The sequence below is a fragment of the Lolium perenne genome, chromosome 7, assembly GCF_019359855.2.
Source record: "Lolium perenne isolate Kyuss_39 chromosome 7, Kyuss_2.0, whole genome shotgun sequence".
Classification (NCBI taxonomy): domain Eukaryota; kingdom Viridiplantae; phylum Streptophyta; class Magnoliopsida; order Poales; family Poaceae; genus Lolium; species Lolium perenne.
In genome coordinates, this window is record NC_067250.2 from 180151047 (window position 1) to 180165420 (window position 14374).

The 14374-nt window shown below is 44.5% G+C and overlaps 1 protein-coding gene across 1 annotated transcript; it reads left to right on the forward strand.

The window, feature by feature from the left end:
• Positions 1–10640: 10640 nt before the first annotated feature.
• LOC127314844 (putative glycerol-3-phosphate transporter 1) lies at positions 10641–14141 on the forward strand. Its single transcript, XM_051345373.1, has 3 exons — positions 10641–10850; positions 11922–12952; positions 13093–14141. Exons 2-3 carry the CDS (start codon positions 12019–12021, stop codon positions 13638–13640), a joined length of 1482 nt encoding a protein of 493 aa, XP_051201333.1. The 5' UTR covers positions 10641–10850; positions 11922–12018; the 3' UTR covers positions 13641–14141.
• Positions 14142–14374: the final 233 nt, after the last annotated feature.

Sequence of the window (14374 nt, forward strand, 5' to 3'; positions counted from 1 at the left end):
CATGTAACAACAATTAATTTTTCTCATTTGAGATTGAGGATATATGTCCAAAACTGAAACTTCCACCATGGATCATGGCTTTAGTTAGCGGCCCAATGTTCTTCTCTAACAATATGCATGCTCTAACCATAAGGTGGTAGATCGCTCTTACTTCAGACAAGACGAACATGCATAGCAACTCACATGAAATTCAACAAAAGGTAGTTGATGGTGTCCCCAGGAACATGGTTATCGCACAACAAGCAACTTAATAAGAGATAAAGTGCATAAGTACATATTCAATACCACAATAGTTTTTAAGCTATTTGTCCCATGAGCTATATATTGCAAAGGTAAATGATGGAATTTTAAAGGTAGCACTCAAGCAATTTACTTTGGAATGGCGGAGAAATACCATGTAGTAGGTAGGTATGATGGACACAAATGGCATAGTGGTTGGCTCAAGTATTTTGGATGCATGAGAAGTAATCCCTCTCGATACAAGGTTTAGGCTAGCAAGGCTATTTGAAACAAACACAAGGATGAACAGGTGCAGCAAAACTCACATAAAAGACATATTGTAAACATTATAAGAATCTACACCGTCTTCCTTGTTGTTCAAAACTCAATACTAGATATTATCTAGACTTTAGAGAGACCAAATATGCAAACCAAATTTTAGCATGCTCTATGTATTTCTTCATTAATGGGTGCAAAGCATATGATGCAAGAGCTTAAACATGAGCACAACAATTGTCAAGTATCACATTATCCAAGACATTATAGCAATTACTACATGTATCATTTTCCAATTCCAACCATATAACAATTTAACGAAGAAGAAACTTCGCCATGAATACTATGAGTAGAAACTAAGGACATACTTGTCCATATGCTACAGCGGAGCGTGTCTCTCTCCCACAAAGTGAATGCTAGGATCCATTTTATTCAAACAAAACAAAAAAACAAAAACAAACCGACGCTCCAAGCAAAGCACATAAGATGTGATGGAATAAAAATATAGTTTCAGGGGAGGAACCTGATAATGTTGTCGATGAAGAAGGGGATGCCTTGGGCATCCCCAAGCTTAGATGCTTGAGTCTTCTTGATATATGCAGGGGTGAACCCCCGGGGCATCCCCAAGCTTAGAGCTTTCACTCTCCTTGATCATGTTGCATCATACTCCTCTCTTGATCCTTGAAAACTTCCTCCACACCAAACTTAGAACAACTCATTAGAGGGTTAGTGCACAATAAAAATTAACATGTTCAGAGGTGACATAATCATTTTTAACACTTCTGGACATTGCATAAAGCTACTGGACATTAATGGATCAAAGAAATTCATCCAACATAGCAAAAGAGGCAATACGAAATAAAAGGCAGAATCTGTCAAAACAGAACAGTTCGTAAAGACGAATTTTAAAATGGCACCAGACTTGCTCAAATGAAAATGCCCAAATTGAATGAAAGTTGCGTACATATCTGAGGATCACTCACGTAAATTGGAATAATTTTCTGAGTTACCTACAGAGAATTTTGCCCAGATTCGTGACAGCAAAGAAATCTGAAACTGCGCAGTAATCCAAATCTAGTATGAACTTTACTATCAAAGACTTTACTTGGCACAACAAAACACTAAACTAAGATAAGGAGAGGTTGCTACAGTAGTAAACAACTTCCAAGACACAAAATAAAAACAAAGTACTGTAGCAAAATAACACATGGGTTATCTCCCAAGAAGTTCTTTTCTTTATAGCCATTAAGATGGGCTCAGCAGTTTTAATGATGCACTCGCAAGAAATAGTATTTGAAGCAAATGAGAGCATCAAGAGGCAAATTCAAAACACATTTAAGTCTAACATGCTTCCTATGCATAGGAATCTTGTAAATAAACAAGTTCATGAAGAGCAAAGTAACAAGCATAGGAAGATAAAACAAGTGTAGCTTCAAAAATTTCAGCACATAGAGAGGTATTTTAGTAACATGAAAATTTCTACAACCATATTTTCCTCTCTCATAATAACTTTCAGTAGTATCATGAGCAAACTCAACAATATAACTATCACATAAAGCATTCTTATCATGAGTCTCATGCATAAAATTATTACTACCCACATAAGCATAATCAATTTTATTAGTAATAGCGGGAGCAAATTCAACAAAGTAGCTATCATCAAATATAGGAGGCATATTGTAATCATAATCAAATTTATCCTCCATAGTAGGTAGAACCAAAAGGCTACTATCATTATAATCATCATAAATAGGAGGCAAAGTATCATCAAAGTAAATTTCCTCCTCAATTCTTGGGGGACTAAAAAGATCATGCTCATCAAAACCAGCTTCCCCAAGCTTAGAATTTTCCATAGCACTAGCAACAATAGTGTTCAAAGCATTTATATCAATAACATTCCCATTAGCATGCATATAAAGTTCCATGGGTTTTTTAATTCTCTCTTCAAACACATCATGTCCTAATTCAAGATAAAGTTCATAAAGATCTCTCATATTTTTGTTGTTTTCCATTATGCCTTACTAGTGTAAACAAGAAACAAAAAGATGCAATTGCAGGATCTAAAGGAAATAGCTTCGAGTACTTACGGCGCCGGAAAATAGCTTAGTAGCCGAGATCCGGAGTGTGAGTACCTTTTACCTTTCCTCCCCGGCAACGGCGCCAGAAAATAGCTTGATGTCTACGCCCCCCTCCTTTTCCTGTAGACAGTGTTGGGCCTCCAAGAGCAGAGGTTTGTAGAACGGCAGCAAGTTTTCCCTTAAGTGGATCACCCAAGGTTTATCGAACTCAGGGAGGAAGAGGTCAAAGATATCCCTCTCATGCAACCCTGCAACCACAAAGCAAGAAGTCTCTTGTGTCCCCAACACACCTAATAGGTGCACTAGTTCGGCGAAGAGATAGTGAAATACAGGTGGTATGAATATATATGAGCAGTGGCAACGACACCAGAAAAGTGCTTTGCCCCGGGACAAGTAAACAAGCAAGTAGTAATGCAGCAGTAGTAACGCATAAAAAAACAAGAAACAAGCAGCGATAGCGATATTTAGGAACAAGGCCTAGGGATCAGACTTTCACTAGTGGACACTCTCAACATTGATCACATAACAGAATAGATAAATGCATACTCTACACTCTTGTTGGATGATGAACACATTGCGTAGGATTACACGAACCCTCAATGCCGGAGTTAACAAGCTCCACAATTCAATGTTCATATTTAAATAACCTTAGAGTGCATGAAAGATCAATTCGACTAAACCAAGTACTAACATAGTATGCACACTGTCACCTTCACACTATGTAGGAGGAATAGATCACATCAATACCATCATAGCAATAGTTAACTTCATAATCTACAAGAGATCATAATCATAGCATACGCCAAGTACTAACACGGATGCACACACTGTCACCATTACACCGTGCAGGAGGAATAAAACTACTTTAATAACATCACTAGAGTAGCACATAGATAAATTGTGATACAAAACACATTGCAATCATAAAGAGATATAAATAAGCACTTCACTATGCCATTCATAACAGTGAATAAGTATTCTGTGAAATATAGCCTAAGAGACCCACACGGTGCACACACTGTCACCTTTACACACGTGGGACAAGGAGTCTCCGGAGATCACATAAGTAAAATTCACTTGACTAGCATAACGACATCTAGATTACAAGCATCATCATATGAATCTCAATCATGTAAAGCAGCTCATGAGATTATTGTATTGAAGTACATAGGAGAGAGATGAACCACATAGCTACCGGTACAGCCCCGAGCCTCGATGGAGAACTACTCCCTCCTCATGGGAGCAGCAGCGGTGATGAAGATGGCGGTGGAGATGGCAGCGGTGTCGATGGAGAAGCCTTCCGGGGGCACTTCCCCGTTCCGGCGGCGTGCCGGAACAGAGACTCCTGTCCCCCAGATCTTGGCTTCGCGATGGCGGCGGCTCTGGAAGGTTTCTGTGGGTTTCGTCGAACGTATCAGGGTTTTCGCGATGGAGGCTTTAAATAGGCGGAAGGGCAATGTCGGTGGACTTCTGGGGGGCCCACACTATAGGGGGGCGCGGGCCCCCCCTTGGCCGCGCCGGCCTAGGGTTTGGTGGCCCTGTGCCCCCTCTCTGGCGGTTCTCGTGTGTTCTGGATGCTTCCGGGCAAAATAGGAACCTGGGCGTTGATTTCGTCCAATTCCGAGAATATTTCGTTACTAGGATTTCTGAAACCAAAAATAGCAGAAAACAGGAACTGGCACTTCGGCATCTTGTTAATAGGTTAGTTCCAGAAAATGCACGAATATGACATAAAGTGTGCATAAAACATGTAGATATCATCAATAATGTGGCATGGAACATAAGAAATTATCGATACGTCGGAGACGTATCAATCAACGGGATTGATGTATGGATTTCCCAAATCATCGAAAGCCTCTGATGTTTCCTCCTGTGGGCGACTCGTTTCTCCAATTACATAGACTTGATGATATTTTGGAGATTGATTTTCGTCGGGGTTGGTGACACTGTCGCATAGATCGGTGAGGACCTCCCGAACAGAAGTAGATTTGTCGATGGAGTCGAAGCTGTCAGCGCTATCTGAGTCGCTGCTTATATTGGAGTCCGCAGACGACCCGACGGACATGCTGCCGAAGATCTTGATGAGTTTCCCGCTTGTCGCAGATTTGACGAAGCGTGGTGATGAGATCTCCTCGGCGCCCAACTCGAACGATGACGACGATTCCAAGAAATCGGAGTCGGCCACCGACGATCCCGACGAAACCGGAATCTCGAGACGATGCGATCCCTCTTTTCCAACGCGGAAGTGGAACCTCCCGAACATCATCTCCATAGGCTCCTCCAGATACGCATATGCATCCACACGGGAGGGCGGGTGAGGAACAAAATCGACTAGATCAGTTTCGATCTGTTTACCTCTGTCCATCGCGTTGCTTGCCACCGAAGATGTCGACGATGTTGAGCGTGCCATCGAGATCAGCTCCTTGTCGCCTCTAGTCCCCACAGACGACGCCAATTGACAAGGTATCGACTTGTCAATGCCTACGGATTGTAGACTAGGGTTTTCAGGGAAGTAGAGGGCAAGTAGATCTCGAGGGTTCAGTCGGAAAAGTACTCGACTGCTAGAAAACTAGGGTTATGTTGACAAAGAATCGATCCTCTCTTTCTCCCTCGACTCCCCCTTATATAGGAGGCGGAGCCGAGGGTTTCGTGATGTACAAGTTACAAAGATCGGGAGACTCTTTGAGTTCGTCCCATAATAGTTACAAGTCATTATTCCTAATACAACTCTATCTTTCCAAACTATCTCTTAACTAGGCTTCCGAGCTTCATAAACTTCGGTTCGTGGGCCTTCAGTAAACCCCGGGTACCATCTTCGGCAGGCCCATTGGGGATGCCTATGTCAGTAGGTGGACTGAAAATATCATATTCATCGTTGTAATCATCATATATTGGAGGAATAGTATCATCATATTAAATTTCCTCCTCAAAAGCTGGGGAACTAAAAAGATCATTTTCATAAAAACTAGCTTCTCCAAGCTTAGACTTTTCCATATCATTAGCAATAATGGTGTTCAAAGAATTCATACTAATAACATTGCTACCAGCATGCAAGTGAAGTTCCATAGGTTTTTTAATTTTCTCTTCAAACACCTCATGTCCTAACTAAAGATAAATACTATAAAGCTCTCTATTTTTGTTGTTGTTTTCCATTAAGCCTAACTAGTGAAAATAAAAAAAGAAACAAAAAGATGTAATTGCAGAAGGACATAACTTCGAGCACTCACCAGCAACTAAAAGATTTAGTAGCCAAAGGATGTGAGTACCTTTTACCTTACCTCCCCGGCAACGGCGCCAGAAAAGAGCTTGATGTCTACGCACGCTTCTATTCTTGTAGACAGTGTTGGGCCTCCAAGTGCAGAGTTTTGTAGAACAGCAGCAAGTTTCCCTTAAGTGGATCACCCAAGGTTTATCGAACTCAGGGAGGTAGAGGTCAAAGATATCCCTCTCAAGCAACCCTGCACTTATGATACAAGAAGTCTCTTGTGTCCCCAACACACCCAATACACTTGTAAAATGTATAGGTGCACTAGTTCGGCGAAGAGATAGTAAGATGCAAGTGATATGGATGAATATGAGTGGTAATAACGATCTGAAATAAATATGGCAGCAAGTAAACATGCAGAAAAATAGCAAATAAACGGTGATTCGATGTTTGGAAATAAGGCCTAGGGATCATACTTTCACTAGTGGTCACTCTCAACAATGATATCATAAAGAAATATAAATATAAGCACTTTACTATGCTACTCTGAACTACTCTCCGGTTGGATAACGAACACTAATTCACCGCGTATGGCTGCAAAATCAAACCTTAAAAATGTATTCCCAAGTACTAATGAACACCCCACCCCATCACTTTGAGCATTCATAGGAGGTACTAACACACCACAATTTCATAGAGACATCCAACTCAAATCATAATTCAGTGAACAAGTATTCTGTGAAATATAGCCTAACAGACCCACACGTTGCACACACCGTGACCTTTACACACGTGGGATAAGGAGTCTCCGGAGATCACATAAGTAAAATCCACTTGAATAGCACAACGACATCTAGATTACAAAGCTCATGATCACATAAAGATCACACCATGGAAGAGAGAGATAGACCACATAGCTACCGGTAGAGCCCTCAGCCCCGGGGAAGAACTACTCAATCCTCATCATGGGAGTCAGCAACGGCGATGGAGATGGCGGTGGAGTCGATGGAGATGGCTCCGGGGGCAATTCCCCGTCCCGGCAGGGTGCCGGAACAGAGACTTCTGTCCCCCGAATCTTGTCTGTGACGGCGGCGGAGCTACGGAACTTTTCGTGGGCGGAGGCTTGTATATTTAGGGTTTTTGCGTCGGGAGCTTTATATAGGCGGAAGGGCGAGGTCGGTGGAGGCCTGGTGGCCCCAGACCACCCCTAGGCGCGGGCCAGGGCCAGGCCACGCCTAGGCATTGTTTGGCCACCCTGTGCCTCCTCTTCGTCTCCCCTCTGGACTCTGTCTTCGTTACGGTAAAATATTGACTTCGGCTTTTGTTTCGTCCAATTCCAAGAATATTTCCTGTATAACTTTTCTGAAATACAAAACAACAGAAAACAGGGAACTGGCACTGTGGCATCTTGTCAATAGGTTAGTGCTGAAATATGTATAAAAGTGCAACGAAGTGTGACCAAAACATATAGGAATTGGTGTAAAACAAGCATGAAACATCAAAAATTATAGATACGTTTGCAGCGTATTAGCCCTCGCCAATGGATCTTGGCAGCTTTCGCCTACTCTATCGAGCCCAAGTTCCACATCTTATTTGTCCAACATGGCCTTCCACATAGCGCCAATCCTTTTCATCCCTTCCTTTAATGTCAGAGGAGAAATAAGCTATCATATTCTCAATGGATGCATCAATGTCGGCCAATGTTGATGCCCCATTACTCTCGGCCTTTTCCTTCTTGTTGCCGATTGGATGATCAGTGGATGCAACTCAGGAGGGGAGTTGTCCATGTCCATCAACGCCGACTTTACCATAGTTGAGAGTGAGCTAGACGTGATCTTGTTTCTTGAATCCCCGGAGCTTCTTTAAGCAATACAAGAAGTTGAACTCCTTGTTGTCGTTCTTGTCCTTGTACAACGGGAGCGTGTTGTACAACTAGCAAAGAAGAAGCCATCCACCAATGCACAATATAAAGTATGTCGAATTGACATTTGCACAAGATGAGAGAGCAACTTACGTAGTCGACCATTGTCTTGCGGCTCTCCTTCCTCCATGAGTATGCCTCCTAGTTCCATGGTCAGCTCGTTGTTGATCATGTGAATCACGACATGCTCTCCAAATTGGTTCCTCTCGTTGAATTGGTGTAAGATTCTTTTGTAGTACTTGTCAACGGTTTGGTTTGCGCAATGATGGATTCAAGGCTCACCACCTTCCACGCCTTGACTAGACACTCGTCCTACAACGACTTCCACTTTGGACCATGTGTGCCAACCATCTTCTTTTTGTTCTTGGTAGTGGCGCATGTGTCGGCGTCAACCACGTCAGTATCTTGTTGCTCGTCCGCCTCGTCACCCTCTTTTTCCTCTTCGCCCTCACCGAGGATGGGCTTAGCTTGCCGGCCACCATGGATCATGTCGCTCAAGATCTCGGCGCAAATGACTTATGCACACAATCAAATGCAATAGGCTTTGTCGCCCATTCATTGAACTATGCATGGGCACAATGATATGGTGGTAAACTCATACCTCCTTGTCATTGTACTGCGCCAGACGTAGTGTCGAACACATGGTGGGCGATGCTTCCATCACTGCCGAAGAGGCTGCGGGATAGGCCGATGTCGTCGGTCACGTGCCTGCAGCCACTCCTAGATCCCCGGGCAAAGCAGTCGACTCCGATCCATTGTCGACGGAGTGGTTTAGGTCCAGGTGGAAGCCCTCACGATGTGATGTCGTGACGGGCGAGAAGGTGGTGTGTGGATTGGCGGCCTTTCTCTCACCTATAGGGTGGGAGTCGAAACAAATCTATGAGAGCGGCGATGACTCATTGAAAACGCTGGCGACGACGGGGCACGTTCCTCGAAAAACCGGTGGTGGTGCTCCCTTGATTGCGTCTGGTGGCGACATAGTAGCAGCCTTCGGCATGCGTGCCTCGAGGTTGAGGCTGACCTGCGCCGCGGCGGCCTGGTTGGCCTCGATGACCTTGCGATGTCTCTTGAGGTTCATCGTCAGGAACGTGTGCCGATTGCGGTCAGCATGCCACTCCTCATCTATTGTTGTCGCCGGCTTCTCCTTAATTAAGTGGGGCCTTGCGTGGCTTCACCGGCACCATCACATTCCTTTTCGGAGGTATGCTGAAAGCTGCGGCGATGAGGGTGGGTGCCTGGGTGGGCGGTCCCAGGGCGGCAAGTCGAAGAATGGACTGGCTGGTGGGAGGGGAAAAGTGGAGAATAGTTGTATAGTTTAGGATGTGTGGATGCTAGAACAACCCCACCATCAAAATCCAACTTGGCGAGGAGCGCTGATGCGCCCTACCCTTAGGGGACGGCACGGGAGTATCAACTATTCTATGAGGCTCAAAATCATCCGTCGACTTATGAAACGCTATGATGTAAGATTACAAACATGTAGCGACTCTTATAATAAAAACCTATAAAACGCAATTGGAGCGGCACGATGGAGATGCTAGTGGCACGTTTGCGCGGAGTACAAACCATCATGCATGGTCACTCAAGTCATGCCAGTGGGTATGAAAAATCTCCACCCCAGTGCTACTTCTCGGTATCATAGGAACAGAAGTTTATGGATGAGAGGGATACGCGCGAAGAGTCGACAACCAATAGTCTGTCCGTCCTTGTGGGTTGTGGCCGTCGGCGTCCATTGTCGGGATCAATTTCTGCGAATTGGGAGCCGCCCGGTTAAAAGGAGGCGAGGCGAAACGGTTGGCCGTAGTTCTTCCGTGTGGCCCCCGGTGCAGCCGAAGCGGGCATATGGTCCCCACGCGTGACGCGGCGCGCCAAGGCAGGAAATTCCGCACCTCACGCCACCCTCGTAATGGTATAATTCCCTTGGCGGGAATGGAATATTCGGAGAGCTACGCCGCCATCGCCCGCCTGGCTATGCGTAGCAGACTGCCCACTAATTCTCGCTTTGCCCTCCTTCTGGTCCACTAATTACAGCAGCTACCCTCCTAGCCCTGGCGCGTATTGTATACTCCTCCATAACAGCATTGTTTTCCTTCCAATTTTGGAGCAGAAAATGCATCCCAAAAGACGGGCAACCTTTTTTTTTTTTTTGCGAACAAAAAGACGGGCAACCTGCATCACAGGTTTCCGCGTATGCCACGAACATGTTTGGTGTATCGTTTCAAACAGATTTTTCAAAACGTTTCTAATCTGAAGTCAAAAGTGGGCTACAGAACATTGGAACAGTCTTCTTTGTATGTGTATGTGTGTGATAGTTGGAAATTGGAGCCGTACCTTTCGTCACCATCAGAAGAAAAGCATTGTAGGAGTATTCACATCCACTGGGTTTGGATTGGAGTTACGACAACCAAAGTAGGGTCCTAATCGGAATACCAGCTTCTGGAGGCATCGTGAGTAGAATGAACGTACACATACGGTGCATATATTGCTGCGATTCCACATAGGCAGAGCCCTAGTTTTGGATATATTCATCATCTCTGTATCGATTGCCCCGTGCTAAACAAGATCGTTCGGTTTTGATTTCGTTCTTGTGTATTTCCCTCGTGCTAAAGAATTGCGGGTCAACTCCACGAGACCACGCGTTGTGGCTCAAGGACTTGTATAATACACCACCAAGATTCAGTGAAATTGATAATAGTACTATACATAAACGTGCTCCAACTAAAAAGGAGGAATTCCTTGAAGAGCACCCACAACCAACAACAACAAAAAAAGGAGTTCCTTTTCTGATTGGAACCTCGTGGTTCCTACTACTACTACTACTACTCATCAATCAACAAAAAGAAAGAAAAACCTCCAAAAAGGGTATTATGGTCCGAGGGCAAAACCGTAAATAACCCTTGAACCTTTGGCTTGCCATCTGAATAAATGCGAGCGAGCCTCCTCGCTCGGACTCCACACGAACCACCCAAAACTCCCGAGAAAAGAACAGGAAACGCAGCCAGGCAGGCTCCAAGGGGAAAGAAACGCCTTCCTTCTCCCTTCTTCCTTCCTTCCCGGCCATCTCCTGCGCGTGCGCATTTCCTGCTAAACCCCAATCAAACCTGCCCCGGGTCGTCGGAGGTCGGCGGAGGACTCTCGCGCCCCCGCGAAGGTGCGTTCTCGTCGAGAATCCCTGTTTCTTCATCTCCGTGGTCCTGCTGATCCTGTTTAGTTTGGCCAATCCGTAAGCTCTGTTTTCTCTCGGATCGTTTGGTTGTTAGTTTGGCGGTGGGTTTTTTGGGGAGGTTTCGATTGGATTGGGCGCAGTGCAGGGCTGGGAGTTGGGGAGGATTTAGTCCGAGGTTTCACTTTCATGGGGGAGAGAGAGACGGAGGGTAATCTCTCCTATTGTTTTTCTTAATTTGAGGAGGTTTATTAGGTGCCTTGTTCCGCTGAGTATACTGCCTTGTAGCCGTGGATGGAGAGTTCGAATAGTGCTAACTTTTGGATTTGGAATATTGAATAGTTTAGTTACTGTGATGGAGACTCTGAATCTTTTATTCAGGGAGGTTGAGGTCAGGCTTGCTTTTTACCTGCATCTACCTGGGAATCTCTATAGCTGTACCTGCCCTGCTTAATAAACTCAAGTCCAAGTCGAATGGTTGCCACGCATTTGCACTAGATAATAATAGGGCTAGGGGTGAATAAATATTTATTTTTACTTGGTGGAAATTCGCTTTGATTTGTGGTGTTGGAGATAAGAATTGTGTGCCATGTGCATGCTCAAACTCACAGATGGCGTGATCTTGGTTATTATGCTGAACAAGAGCAACAACTGTGTCTGCTTTCAGATCCTGTAGTACTTGCCATCATTAAGCTGGGGCTAGCCAATAGGTGGATCAATTCGTTTCCCAAAATGCTTTGAATCTTTAGATGCGTCAATTTTGCCCATGTTTGGGTGGGTGCCAACAAAATTGCTCAAATTTGCACTAAGATTAGTGGGCTTAATGTTTCATAAATGAGTTGGATCATTGGGTGAATCAAATTTCCCCATATTTGTGTGGTAACCAACACAGTTGCATTTGGATTAATAGTTTGAAGTTTTTTTACTAAACCACAAATCGATTATGAATGTTACTAACTATTAAGAGATGTGTCTATGCATAGCCTCAGTTATCAAGCTTACAAAAATTCAGTAGACTCCATTTGCCCATTGTCTTACATCCTCCTTTGATGCTTTCAGGTGGTGATTCATTCTTGTATTGTATCCGCAAGTTTGCCTCTGTTCTGGCCTCTGGCACTAGCTGCAGTTTAAACGTTACCAACGGTCCTGTCATCTCATGGCTCAGCCTCATGAGACAACGAGCAGGAAACCTCCTGGCCTTCGGTTATTCAGAGGTGCCAAGGCATTAAGAAATTACCAGACGCTTGTCTTGGTCCTTACGTTCTTGGCATACACATGCTTCCATATGACTCGGAAGATAACAAGCATTGTCAAGAGTGAGCTCGATCCCCAGACAAGGGTGGGATCTGCGTGGGGACGATTGCACACACGCAACACTCTCAACGTCGGCTGGTACCCATTTAACACCTCTGATGGTTCCGCTTTGCTTGGTGAGATAGATGTGGCATTCCTTGCGGTGTATTCTCTTGGGATGTTCTTTGCCGGGCATCTTGGTGACCGCATGGACTTAAGGATCGTTCTGACAATTGGCATGATTGGGACTGCCATATTCACTGCCCTCTTTGGTGCTGGATATTGGCTAAATATTCATAGCTTTTACTACTTCCTGGTCTTTCAGATGATTTCAGGCTTATTTCAATCATCTGGGTGGCCTTCGGTCGTTGCAGTTGTTGGGAACTGGTTCGGGAAGAGCAAGAGAGGATTGATTATGGGTATATGGAATGCACACACTTCTATTGGAAACATATCTGGTTCACTGCTTGCTGCAGCTCTGCTTAGGTATGGATGGGGTTGGTCATTTGCCATCCCCAGCTTTATCATGGCTCTTGTTGGGTTGGTGGTCTTCTTTTTCTTGCCAGTTAGTCCTGAGGTAATGGAGATAGAGATTGATGATGGGGAGATAAACTCAGACAAGGATACTGCCAAGGAGCCTCTTTTGGAACCAGGCCAAGAAGTGAAACATAAGGCAATAGGATTTTTAGAAGCATGGAGGATTCCTGGAGTTGCACCTTTTGCTCTCTGCCTCTTCTTCTCCAAGTTGGTTGCGTACACCTTCCTGTATTGGCTACCATTCTACATCAGCCATACACGTAAGTCTTTTTATTCATCTTTCAAGTCTGCTGACATTGTTTCCTTTGATGCTTCGGCAGCAATTGAGATCCTCCTTTTTTTTGTTATAACCGAACCGTGCATTAAGTGTTCATTCCTAACAGGCATTCGCTTGTTTCAGCTATTGGCAATGAGTACCTCTCTGATGCGATGGCTGGCAGCTTGTCAACAATCTTCGACGTTGGAGGTGTGTTGGGAGGAGTCCTTGCCGGTCACATCTCCGATCGCCTAAATGCACGAGCAATCACTGCTGCAAGCTTCATGTACTGTGCGATACCTGCCCTCTTCTTGTACCGCACATATGGAAGCATGTCCATGACGTGGAACATTTGCCTCATGTTCATCACCGGCATGTTTGTCAATGGCCCTTATGCACTGATCACAACCGCAGTGTCAGCTGACCTTGGCACTCACAGCTCGTTGAATGGTAATTCCCGGGCACTGGCTACCGTGACAGCAATCATCGATGGGACAGGGTCGGTTGGCGCCGCTATCGGGCCATTGCTGACAGGATACATCTCAACAGAGAGCTGGAGCGCTGTCTTCACAATGTTGATGGCAGCCGCTCTTCTTGCTGGGCTCCTCTTGACACATCTTGTATGTGCTGAGCTAAAAGGAAAGCTCTCCAGTGTGAGCAAGTGCGTAGCTACCTGCTCTGATGAAGTGTAAGCCTCAAGTACAATCTGCCCATTCTCAAGATAGGGTCTGTGCATTGGAAACAATTTTTGTAGTTCCATGGCCTTCTCGATCGTCCATGGTGAGTTTGAAATAAGAAAATGGATGGGGTTGCTCCGCACAAGCTCCAGGAAGGAATGTGTAGCAGAGGATAGAGAAAGTATGTTTCAGATTTATTCCTTCAGATTACAAGATAGGTAAAAACACCTCAAAGTATCTGGGCCCACATATAGGTTCTTTTTAGGCGCCTTGTAAATACAAACTGGGCAATAAGGCTGGGTCTGTGTTTGCTTGTATGACTACATATTTAAGATTGTACTATGTAATTGTCCAATTAGTGTAGATAGAAGGGGACATCGTCCCTTTATATATACAAGAAAAGATGAGACCTGAGTCTATTTGCTGGCCATGCTTGGTCCCGTTTTGTATGTGTAAATACAGATATATCATACAAATTGGGCAATAAGGCTGAGCCTGTATTTGCTTGTATGACTACATATTTAAGATTGTACTATGTGATTGTCCAATTAGCGTAGATAGAAGGGGTCGTCGTCCTTTTATATATACAAGAAAAGATGAGACCTGAGTCTATTTGCTGACCATGTTTGGTCCTTTTTTGTATCTGTAAATACAGATATATCTAGTTGAGAAGATTGGTAAATTTAAGAGTTGAGGTTTCCATTTATGATAGTCTTATTATTCAACCTCCGCCTTTTGTTTATCCTGCT